This window comes from Scatophagus argus, chromosome 8 (assembly GCF_020382885.2).
Source record: "Scatophagus argus isolate fScaArg1 chromosome 8, fScaArg1.pri, whole genome shotgun sequence".
NCBI lineage: Eukaryota > Metazoa > Chordata > Actinopteri > Scatophagidae > Scatophagus > Scatophagus argus.
The window spans coordinates 1985017-2012350 of record NC_058500.1 but is presented as its reverse complement, the minus strand read 5'-3'; the positions used below and the strand labels follow the sequence as shown (position 1 = coordinate 2012350).

Below are 27334 nucleotides of genomic sequence, written 5' to 3'. Positions count from 1 at the left end.
GATGAAAAGTTTTCACCTCCAACAGCGCAAAGAGGAAACGGGAGTAAAAGGTTCGTTTGCAGCTTGGAAGCATTTACTGGGGTGTTTGCTGTCATGGCAACAGGAGCTCCATCTTCCTCTTTTCTGTCTTTACTGCAGCTCACCTGCAGGAAACCAGCATTATTAACCTGTTTTATCTCGTGATCTCAGACTCTTAATCACAACTTTGAGTTTCTTGATCGTGATTTTGTTCTTCTCTAATTTCATCATGAAGTGTTGTTGTGTGTCTGATCCCTCCTGGTTAGCAGCCTGAATATTTTTACAACATTAACATAGCTGTTAATTTGTGTTTGGTGCTACAATTTATTTTATTTGCATACACAACAAGACTGCCTAAAATCATATAACGAAAACACAAGAGATGCGTCAGGAGAAGGTAACATAAAGGTAAAAAATCACGCCGATGACGATGATCTGGTAAAAACAAAGAAATAAAAAATGATTGATGTCCACCCGACAGCGTTTCTGTATGTGGCTGAGTTTCTGCAGACTGTCGGGTGGTAATGCTTTCCCTCCGAGGTCGTCGTGTTTTGTTCATCAGGTTCTGCTATTAATCCCTGTGCAAAGGCAACAATGTGAGGAAACGTGACGGCGATTTTATGTTTACTCCGATGGGTTTTTCTTTTCTCTGTGTGAATAAAGGTAAATGGCCTTTTCTGAAAGGCGGGAAGACGAGAAGCCGTTACAATGCAATGGAATCTTCTTCACATTGTTTGGCTGGCTCTTTTTATCAAAACCTCCCTTTCAAATGTTTATATTTCCCTTTCAGTTATTTCATAACTTAGCCCCTCAAATGGTTTCAGTCGTTACTGGCTGTATGGAACATTTCAAATCTCTCTGCTAACATCGTGACTCACTAACATGACACTGAACGTGACTGTAGCTCAGGAGCAGTTCAGCATCTTGGGGAGATGCCGAGGGTTTGATGAGAAGATTCATACCATATCAAAGCATGAAGCTACCGTCAGCAGGTTAGCTTAACGCAAAGAGTGGAAACAGCTAGCTGTGCTCTGTGCAGGTAACAAAATCAACCTATAAAGCACCAATAACATTAACATGTTTACCTGATTTCATGTTTTATCAGTAAAAAAGTGTAAAAATGACAAAGAACCTTGTTACAGGTATTAATGTTTTAAACTACCGTTGAAAATAAAGGCTAGGTGTTTCCAGCCTTTATGCTAAGCTAAGTGGCCTGGCTGCTAGCAGTAGCTTTCTACAGATCAATTACTCAAGTTGAGTATACAAACTGGATGTTTTGCTGGTTATGGAGGCCTGGATGCTAATTTGTGACTACATTAATAACTAAATATAAATACATGATCAGGGAAAACCTAAAAAAACCTAACATGCTGAAGCTAACAGTGTTAGCTTCTCCAATGGCTACAATTCGAGCCTTAATATCTCATACCCTCCTGTTGTTCCTCTTCATTGTCACTGGATCTCATCTCTTCCTAATTCAGAAAATTCTTCAGATGATTTTGTAACAGCTAAATTCCTGTCCTAAGAAAAGATTTATGTCAACCCCAAACTGAGTCAAGACGGGATTTCAGAGCCGTGAAATCACTGTAACGAGGCTGCTGCATTTGAACCTGATCCACCAGCTTGCTCTTGTTGTGTCTGTGCTGCTAAGGCCCTACAGGTCAGGTGAAGGTGAAGTTGGGTGTCTCACCTTGCCCCCGTAGTCCCTGCCGTCTCGGTCCAGTCGCAGCTCTGCAGAGTGTGTGTTGGGAGTGTGTGCATTATGTGTGTGAAGGGAGTGTGTGTGCGGCAGCGGCAGGGCCGGGTGAGGGGCCAGGGGAGGTTTGGCAGCCAGCGGGTACTTCCTGCGGAGCTCCTCGGGCGCGTTGGGATGCAGAGCGCCGAGCAGAGCAGCGGCCGCTGCCGACACGGTGACGGGCAGGTGTGAGGTGGACAGGGGCAGGCGCTGAGGGGGCGGGTCGCTCAGGTTCATCGGCTGCTGGTCCTCGGACGATGACGACGAGGAAGTGGGCGTGCTGAAGTCCAGCGGAGCGGGGACTCCGTTGCCATTGATGACCTCGGCTTCCCTGACTATGGCGCCGTCCGTGACAGTGGAGGAGGGGGGGGTCAGCGTGGGCAGGCCATTTCCGCTGCCACTCTCTGATGATGAATCCTCTGAAAGGAGACACACAGGCAGGTGAAAACCAAACCAAACAAACTGACTGACCTAAACAGAACTACTGCAGAGGAAGAAGAATCCAGACAAACAACTTTAACTCGACAACTGCTTAGCAGAAGGCGCAACTTTGACAAGTTCTGACAAACTACACACATTGTGCACCACATCATGTTAATCATCATCACCATCACTGCTGTGTTAGCATGTTGCTGCAGAAAGAACATGTGACACAGGGAACACAAGCTGTGTGACGACAGCATCATCACAACAACACGTCTGTAGTTTTACAGACTGATTACAGACAGCTCTCACACGGCTGCTGTCACAGACGGACACAGAAACGCAAGATCCGGTCACAGCTATTTCTAACGGCCAGCAGATGGCAGGCTGCCTTCACGAAGAAGCCACAGCTGTGAATTAACTCCACGCTTCACTCTCGGATTGAATTATGCTGCGTTCAGAGTTTGTATGGGGGGGACAAAGTATCACAAACAGCCTGAATGACTGATGGGTTTCCATGTTGGTTCACCAGGCTTTGAAAAGCCCACACAGAAACTGAAGCGAGTGCTGGTCCAACACAACGCAGACCGAAGGTTAAACAAGGAAATAATGAATCATTCTGCACAGGAAAAACTCTCATCACGGCAGCCATAATTGTCTCACAGCTGGAACGAAACTGAGCGACAGTTACTGTCTTCCTGTAGCCAGCAGGACTGTGATATGAGGAAATTATCTGCCGTCCGTCTGCTGGTGGGAAGAACATAATGAGTCCTTCAAATGATTGTGGAATAAGAAGTAGTTCAGAACGCCTTCCTGGTACCAGCTCTCAAAATGAGGGTGAACGAAATAACACGCAGCTGCTTTTTCACTCGGGATTTTCCATGTTTCTGCTCGAGTCGTTTCTCCAGAGCACCAGGGATGTGGTTTGGTGCTATGAATGAGGTGCAGTGTGAGTCCTCAGAGGGAGTGTGCGTGCAGCTGCTGTGGAGGCCATTGTTACAGGGCTGTGCTGCACAGAAACATGTCTGCTTATTTGATTAAACCCATGCAGTCTGCAGCCTGGCCAGACAATAACACAGTCACCAGCCTGCATTATGAGAGGGGCCCCTCACACACACCCTCCTCCTCCTCCTCCTCCTCCTCGTCATCATCACCATCATCATCGTCGTCAACGAGCTTGTCTTCCTCCCACTTTCTCTGAATCACAGCGACGTCCTCCTCATCCTGCCATCCATGTGTTTACGGTGGACACAGTGTCAGAGTGCGAATTCAGTTTAAAGCTACAATCAGGAATGTTTCGCTTCAGCTGCGTGTCTAAAGATCTGTTACTCCAGTACGACAACAACAACAACAACAACAACAAGAGAAAGAAAAAAAAACACCACCACAAGTCAAAGTTCAAACTCTCAAAATTATGGATCCTACTAATGTGAGTAAGCAAATGCACAAAAAATAACATCAGAAAATTGTACTTCAAATATCAAGGCCCTTGAATGACATACTAACTACACATCACATCAACACATGCAGTATATCACATCAGCAGCATCTGCAGCTGGTCGAGGTGGACCTTCGTTCCACTGGTGAGACAGTTCATTCCAATCTACAGTTATTTTCATTATCAGTTACATCTGATCGTTTGGTGTAAAAAAAACAGCAAAAAATAATAAAACCAAAAAACTGACAAGATTCCCAGTTTCTCCGAGGCCCAGAGGGACAGCTTCAAATTCAACTGTTTTGTGCAACACTTATGAAGAGAATAATCTGATCTTTACAAAGCCAGAACGAGCAGATGTTGGACATTTTTGTTTGAAAAATGAAATCAGCTAAAGCTGGCAGCTCATTTTCTCTCAACCGACTAATTGTTTCATTTGGGTGAAAAGCCTGAAGGACATCTTTCTTTAAGGCTGGGAAGGCTGCCACTCTGACCTCCCGATGGCCGACTCTCATTACACACTAAAGAAAAGGAGGTTTGCTCCTGTTAAATGCTTCAGTGTTGATTGCCAAAGCGGCTTCAGCATCCTCCTCTTCTCAGGCAGACGCAGCCCACCAAATAACCGATCATGGAATAAATGGTGTGTGCCAAGCAGGCTGGCGGGTAGTCACACACGCACACACACACACAAACTGAAGGCTTCCTACTCGCCAAAAGACACACTGGGGGAGGATGGAGAAAGAGAAATTATTCAGCCTACATTCAATTTTCAGTTTTAGTCCAGTGTTTAAACGCAGTGGGATAAGTGGGGGGAAGAGAGAGAAGAGAGACTCAGTGACACTAGTGGATGAATGTTTCAAAACGGAAAACAAACAGATATGATGATGAAGGATAATCGGAGGAGAGCGAAGGAGGAGGAAGACGGTAACTTGAATGAGTCAACAGAACTGCAGCAGAAACTGGACTGTGAGGAAAAGAAAAAGAAAGTGATGTATAGAAAGAAAGGGGGGGGGGGCTGAGGATGGTATTGACTGTGCCATTCGTTCGGTGGGGGAGGGAGGGAGGGAGGGAGGGGTGGAGCCCAAACCGCTGCATGGAGAGGGAGAGATGGGTCGAGAGGCACTGAGGCAGAGAGGGGGGAGAAAGATAGAGAGCCAGGCAGAAGGAAAGAGGTCAGGAGGGGGGGAGGGTAGGGGGGGGTCATGGCTCGAGGGTGGGGGCAGCAGTAGGAGAGAGGAGAGAGGGAGGATTGTGATGGAGGACGGGAGGGGGAAGGGTGGAGAGATGGAGGCAGGCACGTGGGAGAGATTTTTTATTTTTTATTTTTATTGTGTCTCTTTTCTCCTGCAGCTCTCACCATCACATCACATCTCAGTGTACACACACACACACACACACACACACCACTTACATGATGTGTGTGCGGTCTTTGCTTTTTTACATTATTACACTTACATGGCCTTGCTTCTCTGCGCTTCATGTTAATAAAGCATGACGTGAATGTGAGAGCGAGAAAGAGAGAATAAAAAGGGAGACGGGAGGGAGGGAGGGAAGCCCTGGGACCTGGAGGAGAAGCTCGGCGGTGTGTGTTTATGAGTGTGTAAGGGGTATTCATGCGTAGAGGCGAAGGCCAACCTAATTCCTGCCGCTTGGACACAAATCCCCCCTCAGCAGCGAGGACCACCGTCGCTGCATCCCTCCATCCTGCTCGGCTTCCTCCACCGTCTATTATTTGTGTCCCTCCTCTTCCTCCGTCGGCGACCGCCAGACAGGGAGGCCTCTTTCCCCGCTGCTCCCGCCTTCTCCGACGGCTTCACATTACATGATATCAGCGGGAAAACAGTGTGGTTTGGGTGTCGAGGGCGTTAAGCGCATCACTTTGGTGTTTAACCCTGTGCCTGTGCATCGACATACTTTTGGGCTGTTGGTTCAAATGAAACTAAACCTTTACGAAACCTATTTTTCTCCGTATCACAAGCAGCAGAGTCCCACAGTGCTGAGGTGGGCGGGGCTTCAGGGGGAAGAAACGTGACGTCACATAATTAAACTTCGATGTTTGCTTATTTTGGCACAGATTTTGTTGATATGTTTTCAGGGTCTTTAATGCCATCCGCCTTATAATCTTCAGTCAGTCAAGAACAATGACCATTCAGATTCCCAGTTCCTGGTCAGTTTATTATTTATATTTTTGCCCATTCAAGTGGCAGAGCAGAAAAGGGTCTTTAACAAACTGTTGCCACAAAGTTAGAAGCGTAGCATTGTCCAAAATGTCTTTCCCTCCACTGGAAGTCAGGGGCCGAGCCCAAACCCTGAGAAACAGCCCCACACCACACCCGAATTCAATAACAAAGAGATTTGTCCCAATACTTTTGTCCATACAGTGCACGCCATATGTGTTCAAATACTTTTGGCCACCTTGTTAAATCTGACGGTGCTTCAGATATCCTGATCCTGGAAGTTTGCCTCTTGTCCACCTTTCAACATCCTGCAAACTGTGAGGGGAAACTGCAGTGAGTGGACAAGCTCATCATGTGTTCTCATGTGTGTTAGTCAAGTCACGCTGGAACGAATGTAAGGCACAGAGAGACCACGTCCACAGTCGGATCCCTCACCCCTCCTCCCCCTCTCCTGTATCACAAAACAACGACGTACTGAGCCCTGGTCTCTGAGACGCGGTCAGAATCAGCCTTTGTGCACACAGCAAGCTTGTGTTTGTACGTGACCTTTCTGAACGCAGCCCACGATGACAGTAAACGCTAACATTTGCTCTTCTGTGGAGTAACTCTGCTCAGTCAGTCATTAACCAGTTGAGAAGCCGACGGTAAAGCAGAGTACAAAAAACACTGTTGTTCCCTTAAAGCTCTTGTTCCAGTCCTGACACAGACAGTTTGAGCGTTTTGACGCAAACAAAGCCGATCCATTCAGTGCTGCACAACGCGTTCATTCACGCACACGACTGCGTACTGAGCTACGCATGTCATGATGCTCGCATATGGAAAAACTTTCATGCGTTTACATGCATGGCAGTCTCGTGAGCTCGGCGAGGAAGTATTTTATCTCCGCGAGACGCTCTCCACAAGTTTACGCAGGGCCGTACAGCAACTTCATCGGACACAAGATTTATGATTCATGACTGCATGTTTTATCACCGGTTTCTCACTGCCACAACAATCTTAACATTTTAAGATTTCATGTTCAGGGATCTGAAGTTAGCAAGCTTGGAAACAACAACATGATTCAATCAGAGTTTGCTAGCTTAATAGCCGGAGAGCTAACTGATTGGCTAGTACTCACTGCCTTCATTGGTTGGTTTGGTTTGGTTGAGGCGTGAGGAGTGAGATTGGTTAAGGTTAGAATATCAGGACAAGCCAATCAGAGGCAGAGTGTGGTCAGTCGCATTAATGGTTTGGTCTATCAGCTGTGTATAAGGTCCATAACAATGTGCCAAAGCCCACAGTGACGTCCTCAAATGTCCAAATCCAACATTCAGTTTGCAGTGAAATAAGATGGGAAAAAAAGCTGCAAATCCACACAAATCTTTTACACTTAAAAAAGAGCTTGAAATACTTGCTTGATGCTTGATGTTTAAAGCACAGTTAAAGTCTCTTCTCTGGGTCTCCTCATGGTGAAGTGACTCATTTTAGTGATGTAGAAGTGAAAGAACAGCTGAGTCAGGAAACATTTTGGTGCTGCATCACATCTGCTGTGAAACCAAACTGACTACAGCTGCTGCTCCTGAAGCCCTCACCTTCACTTGTTCTTCACTCAGCACTCGACGGCAGACAAAGCCAGTTTGTTTCTCAAGTGCGAACTCGCCATCCTCCCTCCCTCCTTTGTTCTTATGTCTTCAGGTTTCATGTATCCACCTCCTGGGTGGAGGTGCACTGACTGAGATGCATGGCCGTGTTTGTTGTTTCCCTGCAGCCCAAAGGGGCACCGCGGGCACCCGGTGTCCCAAATGTCATCATGCAGCAAGGACACACACACACACACACACACACACACACACAGGCCTGCTTGTCCCCAAAGTGATGGAGGACGGAGACTTCAATCACTGTTCAACTCACAATCCACTGGGAGGAGGAGGAGGAAGATGCCGCATCAGCTGACCTGGCAGCACGCATCTCCATCAGTGAGTGTGTGTGAGCTGTTAAGTTGTCTTCCTTAGTCACTCACATGAAGGGTGAAAACACACACCGAGGCTGAAAGGCAAACAAAACCACCAGCTTGTTGCATTTACAGTTTGTGACATTTAGATAATAATGTGAACAAGGTGAACGAGTCCAGCGGAGCCGTGCAGACTCAGGACCAACACCACTTCTGCTTGGGTAATTTTTTGCAGATTGTGACAGAAAGGGAGATGAATCAAAGGTCCTCAGCTGGACTTCCACCAGGGACGTTTTAGTTCAACACGTCTTAACCCCAAAACCACAGGGACGCCACACAAAGCATCCTCAAAAAGAAGAAAAGTTCCACCTGAAATCAGATCAAGGCAGCTGAGGGAAGAAGATCCGAGTGACGCAGAACATCCAGTCGTTTTGATCGCAGAGGAAAAAAAAGGCTCAAACGCTCGTCTTCAGCTCAGCTCAGCTTCCTTTGTGAGTCACGGTGGATGTGGACAACAATGAGAAAATTAAAAAACATCAAATGTGGTGAATAATTCAAAGCGTGCGGCCACACGCTTCAGATCAATGAAGAAACTGCTTTGGCACAAACGTAATTAGAGCAGAGATCATACTGTTTCATGAAGTGTCTGTGATATCCATCACGATCATCTCTTCCTTCTGAAGAAACGCATCATAACACAGCACGTCCACCTGAACTCGAGAGCAACCGGCGTCCAATTCAAAAAACGATATAAATATCACCTGAGAGCGACTCTAACGGGAGCACGTTTCAACCAACACGATTTCACAAACGTCACGAGGTGTTTCACATTTCAGACATAAACAGTCGCCCGCGGCGAGGAAGTCACTCGCTGCAAGCCTCGCTCCTCCACACCGAGGCAACCCGGCCAATCACACGACAGCAAACAGCAGGCAGCTTTTCTTAAACAACAACTCAAAGAACACACACACAGACACACATACGCACGCACACACACACACACACACACATGCACGACAGACACACACGACAGACACACAAACAGAGAGACACACACACACACATGCACGACAGACACACACACAGGACACACAGACACGCACACACACAGGACAAAAACCTTCATATGGATCAACTGCACTGACTTTTTCAAGTAAGAAGTACGATATGCGTCTCCAAATTGTAAGGGGGGGTGGAAATATGAAGTAGCAGAAACAGTCAAGTATAAGTACCTCAAAACTGAGGTACTTGATTAAATGTACTTTGTAATGTTCCATCACTGATCTGGATTTATTATTGCAAACGTCAGGTTGATGCCTTCACATGGCCAAGCAGGAGCACACAATGTGACCTTGTGTGTGTGTGTGACTGTGTGTGTGTGCGTGTGTGTGTGTGTGTGTGTGTGAATAGGAAGTCTGTTGGGCTCTGTGTCTGTCACAGGCTGCATTATACAGCCCTGCTCTTCACTCTGTGCGAATGTGATGCTGTGTGTGTGTGTGTGTGTGTGTGTGCGCGCACATGCCATCCAGTCACATGGTGGCATGATGGAGGACGCAGTAGTGAGCGCTGGGAGAGGAGGGTGACCCGACCGTCGTCAGGCGCATCGGACTGAACTTGTGTCCTGGATGAACCTTCGTTCTTTAAAACATCAGCGGGAAAAATAATCAGCTTAGCCAGTTATGGCTTTCACTGCTAAACGGCGCTCCTGAAATATTCACAGAAGCGAGTCTTTCACTTTACTGTGCGCACATTCAAAAGGTCACACAGGCCGTTGTGAGAAAAACAAACTGAGACAGCTGAAGCAGTGAAGCAGCAGTGGGTGAAGCACAGGGAGCTTCAGGGACGTCAGGCCTCCGTCTGGGATCACACACAGCAGGATGTAACTGGGATGTGCATTACTTTCCATTATTGTGAAGCCTCCTCTCTGAAACAACGTCAACACAAACTGAAGCTGAAGGGTTTATCACAGGACTGTGGAGTCGTGTACCTAACAAACTGGCAGCAGAGTGCAGGTTTAAATCATCCACGAGCTCACAGAAACAGACGTTCACCTCTCAGCTTCGTTCTGCATTCATTTGCTTTCACACACACACACGCACACACACTCTTACCAAATGGCCCACCCTGATACTGAACACAAAAACCCAACTGTGGTGCTTTTTACATTTCTACAATTATCTGTCAGCTATTAAGAGCACCGAATCGATTTCAGTGTCATTAGCAGGCTGGGCGTTGTTGAGTGGACAACAGAGGAGGAGGAGGAGGAGGAGGAGGAGAGAGAGGACAGGAAAATGCATCAGGAAAAGTAGAGAAGGGCTGCAGAGGAAGGACGAGGATGGATGAAGAGAAAAGGTGGAAACATGAGGTGGGATGAAGGGAGGGAAGAAGAGACGCCAGGAGAAGCAAATGTGATGACGAGGAGGAGAAAAAAAAACAAAGGGGGAAAGCGAAGGGAGCAGAGGACTGCAGGGTTAGAGGGTGGAGCAGAAAGGAGTTAAAAGGGGGATGGATGGAGGCATGGAGAGAGTGTGGAGGCTCTAATGGGTCGTCCCCTGTCGTTTCTCATTTGCGGCTTCACTACGCAGTGACAGCTAGAGGCCCCCCCCTCAGAGGAGCTAACCTGAGCGAGAGTGGTAACAGATGCTAATTCCTTCACTCCCCCTCCTCCTCCTCCTCCCATCCCAGGGGATGGAGAGCCATGGGGAGGCTGTGGGAGAGAAGGAAGGAGGAGGGGGAGGTGGAGGCGGTCGTGGTGGTGGTGCGGGTGGGGGTGCGAGCAGGCGACTCCCCCGTGTGGGATTACAATGGATTATCCCGCTAAGACGCGGCACGAGCTGCCTGCTGGCTCTCCTGCTTGCTGCACCCCACAACACGCCGTATGGGCCTGCCCCGCCTGGCATCGCCATAGCAACATAGCGACACGCCAATCCAGCCCACCTCCACACACACACACATCGTTTCCTCCCTCCTCCGCCTCCTCTTAGTGGTGACGGCGACCTCCTTACTGACAGGACCAGCTGGCACACACACGACCTGGTTCATCGTCTTCAGAGTTCACACTGAAATTGTGCCTTTCACTGACTTCCTGGGCTGAATTCCCCCGTGAAGGTCACAAACCGGAGAACCCGTGACAAATCCTGAGGTGTTTTCTATTAAAAGTGTTTCTGTTTTAAAGCGCACAAATGTAAAGGGAAACCAGCTCTGCTACAGAAACTATGTGATCCATGATTTAAGGAGGAGGGATGTGAAAAACAAAGAGCAGAAGGAGAAGAAGCAGGAGGAGGAGGAGGAGGAGGAGGAGGAGGAGCAGGAGGGAGATGAAGACGTGTGAAGTTTATCTGTATGCATATTCCTCCTGGACCTGCACAACGTATGCAGTCAAATCCTGGATAGAGAAGAAGCGGGAAAGGAAGACGGAGAAGTGAGAAAAAAAGAGAAGGAGAGAGTAAAGATGAGCCTCCTGGGGTATGTGTGTGTGTGTGTGTGTGTGTGTGTGTGTGTGTGTGTGTGCGTGTGTGTGTGTGTGCGTGTGCGCCTGTGTGTGTACACGTCCTTTAATGTCTTTGAGGTGTCCTGCCGTCAGTGTGTGTCGACACCTGGGTTGTCCACCTGCCTGGAGCCTGCAGAGGACCATCTGGAGACACACACACACATGCACATGCACACACACATGCACATGCGCACACACACACGCACGCACACACACACACACACACACACTCAGTCTGATAGATAATTGTGACCTGTAGAATCAAGTCTGACCCTTCACAATGATATCAAGACACAAAACTTTTGTGAAAGCTCCGGCGTTGGGCTGAGCTGTGGACGGATGGCGTCTCAGAGACAGAGAGAGACGGGTGGAGACGAGGGAGGAGGCCTCCTCTCGAATGTGAGGCACCAGGAAAACTGCAGCACATCTCCTCCACACTCTCAATCTGTTGATGTTGTTTGCTCCTCCTTGAGCTTTCATGAGCTCCGTCCACTCCATCCGCCTCTCAGCTTCTCGCTGTCTTCACATTCAAGCAAAGGATGAAGAGTAAAAGAAGAGGAAGAGCGATAGGATGGAGGGATGGAGGAGGCAGGAGGGAGGAGGCGAGCACCACAGCTGGACGGATCGGGTGGAGGCCGGTGCTGTGTGTGGCTGCTCAACACAAAGATTCACACGACACACACCGAGCACCAGCCTGACAACGAGCAGCAAATCTCAGAGAGACTGCCACTGTGTGTGTGTGTGTGTGTGTGTGTGTGTGTGTGTGTGTGTGTGTGTGTGTGTGTATGTGTGTGTATGTGTGTGTGTGTGTGTGTGTGTGTGTGTAGGAGGGAGACAGGCTCTGCAGTATAAAGGGAGTGTAGAAGGTCAATAGGAGGATGGTACAGCCAACACAAAGATGCTGCTGTCACAGCCCGGCACTGCTCATACACACACACACACACACACACACACACACACACACACACCTTGCACTACAACAGATTCGACTGTTTGTGTGCTGCCTGTAACCAGCCAACAGCCTGACTTCACACAAACACGAGAAACAACGTGTGTTTGGCTCGCGTGGACTCCTGCAGGCTGACGTCTCCGCGGACGAGGTGGAAAACGCAGAGCCAAGGCAGCCAGCGTTCACGCCGTTTCCGTAAATCCTCCCTGAATCCTATCGTTTCGGGGTAGAAGAGCGTTTTCACAAGCAAAACGACGCCTTTAATGTCTTCTGTAAATTCTACTGAAGCTTCGTTAAGTGAGATGATCCTTTCAGTGGAAAACTCCAAGATACATAAGTACCTAATCAGAGGGAAACAGAAGAAAAAATGCATCAGGCCTGGGTAATAACACAATATTATCATTTATGGTCTGTCAGCAGGATCGTACTGCGATGCTGAACGTAAAGCAGCTGAAAGATGCTTTATGTTTTACAAAAAGCATAAAAGTGGAGCATGCTGAACATCGACATGATTATTTCATGTGGTTATCATTAAGTACAGTGATAACTGATGTTACTCACTGTATATCACAGTGTAGATTTCATTTGTGTGAGCCAACCCTGTTATTGTTATTATTATTAAAGGAACAGTTCAGCCAAAAATGCAGGCTGCCGGCTCACTGCAGATGAGGTGTGTGTGCTAATGCCTTTAGCTTAGCTTAAAAATGGTGCAGATAACGTCTTTTCAAATCACTTTGTGCTGTTTTGTAGGTTTTAAAATGAGTTTCCAGCGGCTTTAGTTGTGCAATGCTGATTTGCTGTGAAGAAGCTCTCTCTTGTGGAAGACAAAACTCATTTCTGGGTGTCCTGCTCCTATAAACGTGCACAGAAAAACAAATCTGTATTTTGTGTGGCTGCAGGTGACAGAAGCACACAGCAGCTCAGCAGGTGGTAACTCGCTGTAGTTCAGCCAGTCTTCGGCGGTTTCGCTTAAAAAGCTGATCGCTGCGCCGCACATCAGGCAGGGGAAGCTCGCGTTCTTTCTTTCTTTTTTTTAAGCCATGATGAAATTTATCATCACAAGTGAGGAGGATAATGAGGTGAGATAATAGCTGTCATGCTGTAATCCAGAGTCAGCGCTCTGTGCAGCAGAGTAATGCAGGATCCGGGCAGTCAGTCAACGAGCTAATAGGATGGGACGAGCACGACGGCCGCCAGCCGCCATGCCAACATGACACGACGCAGCGCACAGAGGCTGCCCACAGGACACACACGCACGCACACACACACACTTCATCCCTCTGTGCCCTTTCACCCACTTCCCTCTCTAATTCGCTGCTGTCCATCATCCCGGTGGCCCTGAGCAGGCAGGCTGACGGATGCGGTGGGTCACATGTATCCCTCTCAGGACGGAGGGGGACAACGTTCAGAGTCTCACTCTAAAGAACGGCTGACATCACCTGCAAGCGGGAAGCAACCGCCAGCCACACGCTGCTAAAACACTGACAGGACAGAAGACTCCAAACTCTCGTGACGGGAGAAAGATTGAGCCTGTGAAAGGCTGTACGCAGAAGTGGTCAAAGATTACATCTGAAAGCACAAGAGCAGAAGGCTAATGTGAGTTCATGACATGCTTCTACTTTATTTTATTTACATCACAGCGCTGAGACTCACCAGCTTCTGCGTGACAAACCTCAAAACCGACACAAATAAAAAGGCTCAGAGCCGCCGTTGGAGTTCATCAAAACACCTCGGCAAGTTGTTCTTTTAATTTGTCGGTCATCTTTACTGTAGTCTGATGGGACGTATCACCCATAGAAAATCTACTCTGCCGCCGACCCACACCTCACGAAAACCCGAGTGTGACAAGGCGGCGGATGGCCTCCTGGTTCTCCGGGGTCACGCCGTCCAAAACCGCTCGCTGTCCCGCCCACAGCACGATCTGACTGGTTCGGCATGGTGGACAAAAGTACTCAGATCTTGTACTTATCTTGTAGAATTACTCGGTTTATGTTGTGGATGTTTCCCTCTGGCATCAGGCTGCTCATGAGGCGAAGTAAACAGTAAAGTCACTGTGTAAGTGGCACTCGAAGCTCATAAAACCAGAGGAAAGCCAGGAGGGTGGAGGACTGAGGAGAGAAAGGCCTCATCCTCCCTCAATAGACATTATTGTAAAATTGGACAGCCGGAGGCAGAAGGACTTTTTAAGGATCTGATGAGAGGAATAATGAACGAAGGGGAGAGGAGGAGCAGTAAACAAGAGGAATGGAAAAGCAGCAGGAGAAAGAGAGAACAAAGAGGCAGAGGGAGGTTTGAAAGGCGGCTTGTTTACTCTCATCTGCTCTCAAATCACTCCACTGATTTCAGCCTCGTCAACAAAGCGCACATGTAAATGTGGAAAGTGCAAAGACTGTAATTATCTACATTAACAGCATCAATTTTCAGTAATTATGATAATGATTAGCATATACATCCACAGCTCCATTTGTTATTTAAATGTGGTCCCGTGGTTCTCAACGCTGTCCTATTTCCTCTCTTTCTTCACAATCAACGGGGATGTCAAAAACAGGAAACCAAATGGGTTAAACGCTTACACTGACATCCTGCAGTCCGTGCGGTCACGAGACGGCAGCAGCTCCACCTGGATGAGGTTCTCTGCAGAACACGGGCCACTGGTGGAGCTGTGGGGACTGAGCCCGCCCTCTGAAAACCACACCCCGAGGACTGAAAGTGCTGAAGGTGGGTTTGCACATCACAGAGGATTAGCTCGGCCTCGGAGCGGCTGCGGACACAGACTGAAGATCCTCCAGCGTCATTAAAGTCTACGGCTTGACGACGGCTCCACGCTGTTGTCGGCTCGATGTGGAACATTAAAGGGCTTCACCCAGACATTTTTTCTGTACATTTTAATTTTTTTTTTACTTTCTTTACCAACGGCTTGCAGCTGGCTGCAGAACAGGCTGTTTACAACAGAGCCACACTTTGTCCTGCTTTGTTTTGTCCCAACCCAAAACAACCATAGCAATGCACTTTGGCGGGCAGAGCTGATCCTCACCAGCTCTGTGGAGACAAACTTTAAAAGAGCACTTTGTTCACTCAGTGGAGGTGAAAGGCCTTTTAAATTGAATCTTTGGATGGAAAAGTTCTGTTAGACTTTGGTCCACTGGTCCAGAACGTCTCCCGGCGCCGAGAAGAAAATTCCACAACTGCGTCTTTCGATGAACGCCGCAGGGACAGGATCATTATGTCACTCATTACCAGCAGCAGCAGTTAATCCTGCTGATGGCAATCTCAAGCCGAACAGATCAATCTCACTGTTTAATGAGATGTAATCCTCTCAGCCAATTCCCTCCTGTCACTCACAGGAACTGAAACCACACACGGAGTTTCGGCGTCACATTCATTCACGCTCTCAGCTGCAGCAGATTCAAAATCCAAACCGAGCGAACGCTGCAAAGGCTCGGGATGACGTCTCACCTCCCCGGCTCAGACAGACGGACGGAAAGCCAGAGGGCTGCTTCACTCGGGCTCCGCATGTTCGCTCAGTTCTCATTTTAATTTGCTCTTGTTTTAACGAAATGTCTGTGGGTATGAGACAGCTGAGGGAAGGCCAGAAAAGATTTTGAAGAAGGTTGCTGCATAAGCGAACAAATTCCATGAATAAAACATAAAAGACAAACACAGAAAAGATCCCGACTCTGTGGAAACGCCGTGATGCTCCACACACACAGCTGCTGCTCCTCCGCACTGAGGCTTCATCCCTCAGGACGCGAGGAAGAGGAGGAAAGGGAGGGAAAGAATGGAAGACGGGCTGGATATGAGGGCACGCACGCACGCACGCACACACACACACACACACACAGAAGGCTACTCTCCCTCCTCTGATCAGACTCGATTAATATTGCACATCATGTGGGCAGCAGAGGGGAGAAGACGGCGGTGAGCTAACAGCTTCCTTCAGCCGTCACACAATGTGACACAAAAATAAGAGTCTGAATGTTATCTCTGAGCACCAGGAGAGCTCACCGGCTCACACGATGCAGGACGAACTGGCGAAAACAACACCAAACACAAATCACACAACAGGCCGGAGAAATCAGGCAGCAGACGGAAGCTAATTCGTTACGATCACACTCGCACTTCCACTTTACTACACTAACAGTAAAGTTGTTTTATACGACACGCGTTGTTGGAGTCTTCACGTTCGCCACAGTTAAAACATGTGGGAGACTACGGCAAGTTCGCTTTCCTCTCTGATGTCTCCAGTCAGCCAACGCCAAACATTAACGCTGAACCCCGTGCGGCCAGCTGATCCCCTGAAGAGACCAAAACCAACAACGTGGCGGCTGACTTCCTGTCCGCAACCCTCAGCTCCAGGCTCACTGGTTCCACCTGAAACCTCGACACAAGTCCGTTTTAAAAGGCTCAGCCATTTCCCAAAACAGCGGCTCATCACCAGATTTTACCAAACAGTCGGGGGAAAGGCTGCATTGGTTGGGGACTATTTTCAGCAGCGGATGAATCCAGATTTGGGGGGGGGGTTTCCATGCCATTTGTAGGCAACATGAAAAATATAAAGACTTCTCCTTTAAATAAGGTTCAATGCTTCACACACACACACACACACACACACATTCACACACAGTGACATGAAGCCGAGCTCCAGGAGGTGGGGAGGAGAGGAGATGTAACAGGCATGAGACAGAGAGGAAGAACAATGGACCACTCCTTCTCGTCTGCATCGCAGGGGGGAGGAGAGGGGAGGAGAGGAGAGGAGGGGAGAGGAGGAGATAGAGAGGGAGGGGAGGAGGAGGAGAGGAGAAGATGAAGAGGGAGGAGAGGAGAAGATGAAGAGGGAGGAGAGAAGCGAGGAAGATGAGAGGAGAGGAGAGGAGAGGAGAAGATGAAGAAGAAGGAGAGGATGGGGAGGAGGAGAGGAGAGGAGAGAAGGAGTAGAAACTGACTGAACAGAAGTGAAGAGTGGAAGAAAGAGAAAGAAGAAGAGTGGAAGATGAGGGGGAGGAAGAGAGGAGCTGGACAAAGGAGGAACTGACAAAGTGTAAAGCAGGAGGGGGGGATGGTTGGACAGGATGGAACGACGAGTGATGCAGAGGGGGCGGGGCTCAGAGTGTGTGTGTGTGTGCGCTACTGTTTCCAACCTAAAAGCCTTGACTGCTTGTAGTGCACATGGAAACACACACACACACACACATTTCATTACACTGAACTGTCATGTGGGTCTGCAGCCTTTGTGCTCGTTCGTCTTTATTTTTAAACACAAACAAACTATCAAGCGAGTGTTTGAGCCTTGAGCCTCGTTCAGACTCAAGTCAAACAGGTTCGGATGTGGTTCAGTTTTACAGAGCCCGCACCCGTCCCGTTAATCCCCGTAAAACTGCATCAGCTGTGATATCCTGATAACCCCGTCTCCGTGAAACCACATCCGGCAGCTGAACGAGGACGCGAACTCAAAAACAGGGAAACCGTTTTAATCATAATTACTTTTAATTCGACTTTTAATTTTCAGCCAAGACTACCAAACAATTTGTGTGAACTTGCATTAATCTCAAAACATGAGTTCTGGCTCCTCAGAGAGTCTGTGGTTCAGTTTGAACCACCTGTTCACGGAGAGCAAACTGACGAGCCAATGCCTCGAACCAACGGTGGTTCAAACTGAGCTCAATGCGGACCGAGTGGGACTGGAGCAGAGCAGTTCTGGGGGTTTTCATGACATATTCAGGGTAGGAGGCAGCACATGACTTCTCACGAGCGTTTCAAACGCTCCTTCCTCCCACAGCTCCTCCACTTTGTGTTCCCTCTGCCCTCTGGCTCTGCTCTTCATCTCTTCCTCCTCTCGTTTCACCCGCTCTCTCCCTGCTTATTTACTCCTTTGCTCTGACTCTCCCTTCATCTCTTCCTGCCCCTCTTCCTCCTTCTCGGCTCTGCCGCCCATCCGTTTTCATTCTCGTTTCCCTCCCTCCATCTCTCTGATAAATGTTTTTGGCTTCCCTTCAGCTCTGCTCTTTTCTCTCCCAATTTCCTCTCTCACGTGCCCTCTCCTCCCTCGCTCATCTCCTCCCTCCCTCCCCTCACACTGCACTCTCCTCCTCCTCCTCCTCCTCTGCTCCTGTGCAACCTTGAAGAAAATGGATTATAGATGGATAGGGAGGGAGCGTGCAGCTGAATGTAGCTTTTGTGTTGAAATGCTTCTCGACAATAAGGGAAGCGAACACGTGGGCTCCTTCCTGTCCTCGTCCTCTCTTGTTAACTCTGTTGACTCACCGTATGCAAACATGGCGGCCAATGGCAGGTTGCTGCGTGTTACCTTTAAAATCCAAGTCAGTCGGAGAAACAACAACCTCCACCTCGGAGTGAGCCAGTTACGCTAACCTGGTGGTGAACAAGCTGGGGGCCGTTTGCTTTCTCTTTTGCAGGCCGGAGTTCACCTCCCTGTGTGCAAAACAAGCTCCACCCCAACTCTGCTTTTTCTTCTGGAGTGGTTGTTGAGGCAGGACCCAAAACATGCAGACACTGGCCACAGGCTTCAGAGCTGGTGGCATCTGCTTGCTGAAACTTAGCATGTTAGCATGTTAGCATGTACCAGTTTTTTCTCATGCACACATACAGGAAAGGCATGGCCACACTAATGATATGTTAACGTATGCATGCACTCCTCCATTATCCCCTGCCTGCTTCACGCACACGTGTGTGTGTGTGTGTGTGTGGGGGGGGGGGTCAGTCTATTAATAGTGAGTGAGGTAAGCTGCTTGCCACAGTCAGAGACTCTAATGGTCAACACTGCCCTCGTGACCTACTTTACACAAACTGCATACATCATACACCAGAGTGTGTGTGAGTGTGTGTGTGTGTGTGTGTGAGGGGCAGAGAGATATTCAGATAAAGTGCCATCTGCCTTGCACATCTCACTGTCAGTTAAGACTGAGGGGTGTATGAGTTTCCCCCCATGTGGGACTAATGAAGGCCCATCTTATCTATCTTCACTACTTTATCTGAGCTCCAGAATATCTGAGTTTGACTTGAAAAGTTTTTATTTTGGCCCTTTAGTTATTGCTGACATGAATCTCAAAAATGGAAACTGCAAGGGGCCTACAAAAGATAACCAATGCTGGGCGTCAAGCATGCATGTCTTGGACAAATTAAGACAAATTAACAAATCAGCATATTTGATGAGAAGGTAGCAACACTGAGCAGTTACAGCAGGTGGGTAACTTCTCTGCTAAACTCATGAAGAATTAAAGACGTTGTTCGAGAGGCTGAAAGCCCATTTAAAACTGATGAATAAAGTCGTTTATGAGCACACGGACTCATCTGTTCAACAAGTCGGACAGATGAGCCGTGGACACGACCAGCGTTTCATTACACTGAATACTGAAGACGTAAGGACAAAATGACATCCGCAGACTGTTTATGTGAGTGCATGTGGTCTGCAGTCAGAACACACACACACACACACGATGACAACATGACGTCTTCATGCTGTCCTTCTGATACCCTTTCCTGAACCTCATTGGTTATTATGGCAGCCATGACGACGAAGGTCCCCTTCATCATTCTGTCTCCCTGATTACAACAAAGCAACTTCATTTCACTCAAAACATGGTGATGTCTCTAAATCGAATCAAGCTTTAACCAGAGCTTTGGCGCTTGACAGTGAAAGGCTTCCATGTGTAACCGGGACGACCCGGTTACAGAACCTGGCCTTGACCAGGTTCTGCTCTCTGGTGTCTACAGACGACGCACAGTTCATTCCTGATGGACAATAACAGAAATATTGAAATGTAGACTGGAAATCAGCAGGATATGGACTGAAATAACCGAGGACCAAGTAAGACCAAAACTTCTCCAGTCACCTAAAACAATATCAATATCAATATATATAATCGATGCCTCACAAATTGACTATTTGTGTGGTGTTGCTAGCAGCCAAGAGCTCTCTTCAGTTTTAAAGCAACGCGTGATTGGCCCACTGCAGCAGCTACAACCCACACAGTGTGTGGTGCTGGCTGCTTCCACTCACATGGTGGCTATCAAACAAAGTACTCTTGGCTATGACTTCGAGGGTGGTGGTGTTGTAGTTTTTCAAACGACACCATGAGAGACAGGAAGCAGATCTCACAGGTTTTGAGGGGGTTGAAGAAAATGTCAGCGATGCTCCCATAAGATTCCTGTAACGAGCTTTCCTCCAGCTGACAGAAACTGAACAGAGCTTTAGTTTGCTTATGTCACCTTAATCCCAGATTATAAACCTGAGGAAAGCGCCTGTCAGATCCGGCCTGCCCCACGAGCCACCTCACGAGCCACCGTCTCATCGAATCATTCAGACACAGGAGAACATCTCCACCAACCGTCTCCGCTCCTTCACCCAGGGAGGGTGTGTGTTGACTCACGCTAAATTAGGCTGCTCTGTATTTTTGGGGTTAGTCATGAAAGATTGATGGGGAGCTGGAGTGTATATAGGCCAGTGAGAGGGAGCTGCAGCTTTAATGCACTGTAATGTACTGTAGTCTGCTGTGCTGGGGGACGGCTGGGATCCCAACAGGCGTGTCAGAGACTCTGACGTGCTTCGGTTTGGGAGTCTCTTGGTTTTATATTCACTCTCACTAACTGGCTCAATGATTCGCTTGTGTTGTCGGACCGGAAGAGAGACACAGATCCACTCAGCGCCAACAGTTTCTGCTTCCTCTGTGCCATCCCGGCGTTCGCCTCTCGGCCACTGTCGAGCGAGCGCAGATCGAATGCTTTGCTGAACTTCGGTGAGATAATCACTTCCTTAAGATAAGAGAGGATTTCATTTACCTTGAGGGAACCTGCTGTGCAGCAGCCGCAGTCCAAAGGGCGCACATACGCTGACCTCCGTGGCCTTTATGATCACGGCTGCATTTTCAGCGCTCACATTCGTCTTTGCAGAACTTGTACGTTCAGACGGTTTTCCAGAACAAACCAGCTTGCAATGCAGCCATGTACGAAAGAACCAGTGATCTAAACTGATTACATCGCAACAGTCTGTTAGTGCTAGTGGGGCTCAGTTGGTGGTGTCCACCTTCTGCAGAAACCCTGATGGGAAATCTGAATACCTTCCCTGATGCTTTATGTCCAAATCACAGAAAATCTGCATGCTGCAATTTTTTTCCTTCCTATTCAAAATGTTCCAAACTACATTAAATAAACATTTTTGGATGGAAGGCTGTGATGGAAGGACTTCATGATGTCACATCCCTGACGTCTGCTGAGTATGTTTTAGAAAATGTCTTGCAACATTTCACAGTTTTCCAGGTAACTATTTAACCCCGGAGATTTGTCAGCTGTGAAGTTTGACTTTGGTGAGAGTTTGGTCAATTTGTGGCTTTAAAGTTTTGAAACTGTGAGATCAGACCGGAGGACGAAAACAGGGCGATCGTCACTGTTTCACTTAATTTAATGAACTTGCCGGAGGAACAGCTAACATCCCTTTCCAAGGTCCACATTAATCATCATCATCGTCACGTGTGTGCATGTGACGGCACTGGAAGGGACACGCTTGAACACACAACCCTGACTGTATGGCATGTAAAGTCACACACACACACACACAAATGGGTGAGTGGGTCACACATGTGATTAAGCATGACTGTACAGAGTGGATCCAAACAAAATAATAAGCCTGCCTTTTAAAGGAACAGTCTGACAACAGACTGCAGCCACACAGCAAACAGGAGCTCCCTCAGTCGTATTTCACTTCAGTCTTCAGTGCTCGAGCCACACTGAAAATCTGAAAACTGCATTTAATTTGACTCGTGAACACACACGGCGCATCACGTGACTCATGGAGGCCGGATGCACGTGGAGCAGACTCTGTCCTGTCTCTGCCAACACTCACTTCATTTTCTCTCTTTGACTTCAACGTCAGTTCGTCAACTTGACTGTTTCAATAGTGCAAATGTCTAAACCAAACAAGAGCTAAACAAATGTTGATCCCCTCTGAAAAGAAAGAACTGTTTCCATTTCACGCACCCGGCGAGAAACAAATGACTGCGTGATGCAGCCGATCCTGCACGCGTCCACGACTCCTTCGTTTGACTACGCCAAGGCCTCGCCGGGTGATTCATCTTCTGAGAGGATCAGGAGGTAAAACTGCTGCCTCGTATTCCACATCAGCCCGTAAATCAAAGGCCGGCGTATTGCTTTGGCATCCCTCCACCTCTTCATCATCATTCTGTTTGTGTTTCTATTCTCTGCTGCTCTCCCTCTCCTACAGTCACTCCTTCTTCCTCTCATCGTCCTGACTGAGGCTCCGGTTTTGCCTCCTCCCCGATGAGTGACACAACATTCGCTCATGTACAGCAGGAACCCTTCACGAACAGGAATCGGGGAACGAAGAGGCTTCAGTTAGAAAACAGCGTACCGTTTATCAAACCTGAACAACAGAGTGTGCTGTGCTGCTGGGCCGCCAGGCTTCGCCACAAACTGTCACAAGCTACTCTATTTTAGCTTGATGGACAGAAGCACTGAAGCGGCGACTTGTCACCTGAGCTTGTGAGAACCTCCACACCAACGCTGCATGTCGTACTTGCTGCGAATACTTTGATGGAGTCCCTTCACACCTGACTGACGTTAAAGCGACAGAAGCGGTCAGTCTCAGCGTGTGTTTGCACGGTCTTCAGAGGCCGCGTTCCATTTCAAACGGTCGCATTCGAAGGCAGGAGGTCGGGTGGCTCAGACACAGCAGCCGCGCCCTCAGTCGCTGTCACCCACAATTCCTTGCTCTGCGTATTTCTGCATATGAAAGTCATTAACCTCCACCTCCTTCTTCTTCTGTTCTGATCACTCCAGCCCCTTCCACCATCCACGCCAGTCCCTCGCTCTCGGTCACTTCCTTTCTTCTTCACACTGTTGACTTTATATTTTCGCTCACTCAAATTTCTTTATTCCATCGCTCTTCGTCTCTCATCCCCTCCTCCACTCCGTCCATCTCCTCCCTCTACACATCCACTCCATCGTTCCTCCACATCTCTCACTTATCTCCAGCTCATCCTTTTCAGTCACTTGCTGCAGTGTGTGTGTGTGTGTGTGTGTGTGTGTGTGTGTGTGTGTGTGTGTGTCGTGCAGCTTGCGGCTGTGTCTGTGGCCTTGAGAGGTGAAAGACAATGCTGGGAGCCCCTCCCTGCCTCCCCCCTCTGCCTGCCTGCCTCCCACACACACACACACACACACACACACACACACACACACACACACGAGGAACACAAAGACCCAGACTATAGAGCTGCTCTCTTCCCCGACCTCGCTCGCTGCACCACTCCCACACACACACACACAATACTTGCTACTGGAACACACACACACACACTCTTTCTCTCTCTCAATGTTAGCTCCATCTTATTGATGCAGTAACTGTGTCTGTATCACTTGTACGTCCCGATGTACTGACTGCTAACTCCCCCCAGGAGCCCCATATCTGTCCCGAACACCTCCACCCTCCCCTAATTCTACCTGCACCTCCTAAAAAGCTCTACATCAACTCTCAAGTCTCCTCATGTGTGCAGTAACTGCCACCCAGGGCCCAATATCTACCCCCCGCTGAGCTCTGGATTAGCCCCTTCTCACCCCCAGAACTGATTCATTTGTCCTCAAACTCCACCGCAGAGTTTGACTTCTTCCTTCGAGAGTCTGCATCAGTCTCTGATGTCCCATAAGTCTGTCTCATATCTGTCCCTAACGACCCCACAGAGCTCTACATGTCTATCCATATCTCACCCCAAAGTCCTACATCGATCTCTGACACCCCCACATCGACAGTCACTGCCCCTCCAGAGTACATCTACCAACATGTCTGTTTTCCAAAATTAGCCCGGTATTTATAATTTAATTTCCTCAAATTATGCACAATTCTAATAATACTAATAAAATTCTAATAGTCTCTAGTAATACCAATCAGTGGTTTGCAGATCGAAGAAGAAGTAGTCCCCTTGGAGGAACCCGTCCTATCGCTAAGCCCCGCCCATCATTGTAGGAGCCAGCATGCAGCCCACACTGTAACTAACTGCAGGCGATTTAAGACAGATAAAAAGCGGCTGTGAAAATATTCCGGCTTACATGTTGCTTCTTTCATCGGACCTCCTTCTCCCTCCTCTCCTTGTGTTTTAAAGCTTCATTTAAGACAAGCAAGTTTTATATCATTCACAGTTTGGATGATCGTACAGTAAAATCGCATTTTTTTTCAATGGAGTCTGGTGTGTTGTGTGGCATGACAGACACAGCAGCTGTTTCTGGTTAAACAAAAAGTGTTTTCGTTTGTCAACAATAGAGTCTCTCTGTAATGTTGTCAGGCAAACACACTGGATTATGATTGGCCAGTGTGCATCCGAGGGGCGGGACTATTATTGATATGTCAGATTGGGCAGGCGATGTACCTCTAACACAAATCCTCTCAGGTTCGGTCAGGGTTGTCCACCTCCATTATCCAGACTAGGATGCAGGTTGATTACACGTCTCCCGGATCAATACAAGCTTCAATGTGAAGCCCTCAGTTTTATTGGATTTCATGCAAGAATGCATAAATGTTTTATTTTCATTGTTATTACATAACAGTCTGATGGTTCCAGCGCTGCTTTCCTGTCCCACAAATGATGAACTCTTTGCATAAATTCAAACAGGTGGATTATTAGTGCAACATATTAACGTGCTCGACCTTCAAAAACAGACACATCAGATGAACGTGAATACCTACACACGATCGCACCCTTCTCACCTAGTGGAGTCACTCGGCGGAGAGCGAAGGAGGGGTTTCCTTGACAACCATGTAGGGGTTACTGAGTGCGCTGTACAGAAAAATGTAAGATGTTAGATACTCAACATTCTGCCTTATAGACTACGCATGATCAATATTGATTATTTGATCCTGCAGAACTTTTTCTTTAGAAATAACAGGCAGACGCTCCCTCCTCTTAAAGGAAAAGAAACCAGACGAAATAACACATGAAGCAAATTCAGAAGGACTTCGACCGAACCAGTTTGTCAAACGTCATGAAAATGTTTTGAGGTATGAAACCCAGCGGGGGAAAATAAAAGAGCAGAAACGCTTTCGGTTTTTCATCAGCGGCGAGTCTGCTGCCTTCAGCGTGTTTTTGAACGCAGCAGACTGTGAGAGTTCAACAGTGTGAGAGCTCAATGGGCAGGATTTGGATTCACATCCACCTACACACACACACACACACACACACACACACACACACACACACACACACACACACCCACACAGTACTTCTCCATCTGCTGTCGAGAATCATATTTTGTGAAACTTTACGACCTCACTGTAAAACTTCACAGCTCACTTCAGGTCTTTATTAACTTGTTGAAGTCCTGTCCGTCTCCCTCCTCCTCCTCCTCCTCCAGGCGAACTACAGAAAACATTCCACAAATTAAAAGCTCTTTCACCCCACGCTGTTCTCAAACTCCACAAATTCACAAAGCACACAGTTAAGCGTTCATGATATTCACATAACGCAGCAATTTTATTTCATTTCATGTATGGTGACGTACGTATGAACCTCGAAGCTCCTGTCAACAACCTGACGTGTTTTTGATCTTTACTGCTGATGTGTTTTGTTCGGGGGGGGGGGGCACTGCAAGCAGTACGAAACACACACACACACACACACACACACACACACACACACACACACACACCCAGTGTCTCTGTGTCTTTTATGAACAGCAGTCCTTGGCCTTGTCTGTTGTGAGAAGATAGGAAGGAGGTACCAGCACCCTGTACCCTTGACCCCGTGTGTGTGTGTGTGTGTGTGTGTGTGTGTGTGTGTGTGTGTGTGTGTGTGTGTGTGTGTGTGTGTGTGTGTGTGTGTGTGTGTGTTTGTATGTGTTAAACAGCAACAAGCCAAGTCTTGTTCTGCCTTCACAAAGAGAATGAGAGCAGGACGCTTCCTGTTTTCCTGAGTTCTCCAGTGATGGAACAAGATTTCAGATCTTTTAGAATTAAAGTGTTATACTTCCATACACTTACATGCATACTAAAAGTTTTGGATTTAGTCCAGCAATTCACCTCAGCTGCAATGGCTTCAAAGTAATCCTTTGGGGCAATCGGACCATCAAAGTTCAGTAAAAGTGATTTCTCAGGTCCTCACAGGCTCAGACTGTCAGTCTGAGAGTCTGACAGCATGACAGGCAGCCCTCTTTGTTAAAGACTTGAGTCTCATGTCCTTGCTGGTCTTCAGTATTTGGCTCGAGTTCTGAACTAGAAGCAGCTGTGCTCTGGTGTGACCGTGTGTGACAGAAAGGCAATGGAGACGCGAAGAAAAGCCGAGGCGTGAAGCTACAAGACGTCGCCAACGGCGGCGTGTCTTCTCGTCTCGCATTGAGAAGACGACACAGCGGCTCGGTGCAGGACGGCGACTTGTCCTTGACACCAATTCTTTTCCTCTCCTCTTTCAGACTATTCAGCTCCAGCAGCTGAACAGGAGGAACGTGGAAACGGAGAGAAATGACGAGCGGGACACAGCGACATCTGACACAGGACAAAAGATTAGACCGTCGAATCCGAAGGCTTTCGCCCATTCATCAGTGCCAGCAAATCAGACTTCTGCTCAGAGAGAAAGAGCAGAGGCGAAGAGAGAGAGATGTGACCAACCATCAGACGCGACGTGAAGGAGGACGGGAGGAAAAGAAGCTGGGAGCGAACAAACAAGTACACTAATAAGAGAAAGTGAATTCCCCACAGCTCACATTTAATCAGGGAGAGGAGTCCCGACAGGAGACTCATTAAAAAATAATCATCTGTTTACAAATGTAAACACTTTAAGGGTAAGAACGAGACGCTTCACACTTTCTTTAATCAGGAAGTATAAAGACTTGAGTGAATACTCGATTCTGATTGGCTGAAGACTACATTCACAGACTCCTTCCTGGCTCACGGCTGAGCGGACTGAAGGCGTCTCCTGCTGCCGAGTCGCGTCGCAGCTTTGCTTCGACTGCGCAGGAACCTTAAGGGAGGGGAAGGATTGTTCCAGGTATTAGCCGGCCTCTCAGGCGTTACCACGGAAACTGAGTGGCAGCTTTTGAAATAACTTAGTGGTCTTAATGTTTTTCATTTGGCAAACGACCACAGTGTCAGAGGGACAACGTCTGTCGGGGTGTCCCTTATCAGGAATTCATGGATGTGAAGACCACCGTCCTCCATGTGGACCG

The 27334-nt window shown here is 48.0% G+C and overlaps 1 protein-coding gene across 1 annotated transcript in view; it reads right to left on the bottom strand.

Annotated features, from left to right (window-relative positions):
• LOC124062752 (nucleolar protein 4-like) overlaps nucleotides 1-27334 on the bottom strand; it is a 103235-nt gene that overhangs the window by 6455 nt on the left and 69446 nt on the right. Inside the window, exon 7 of the mRNA XM_046395683.1 lies at nucleotides 1709-2172. Coding sequence (XP_046251639.1) covers nucleotides 1709-2172 — 464 coding nt within the window. The remainder of the gene's footprint in view (nucleotides 1-1708; nucleotides 2173-27334) is intronic.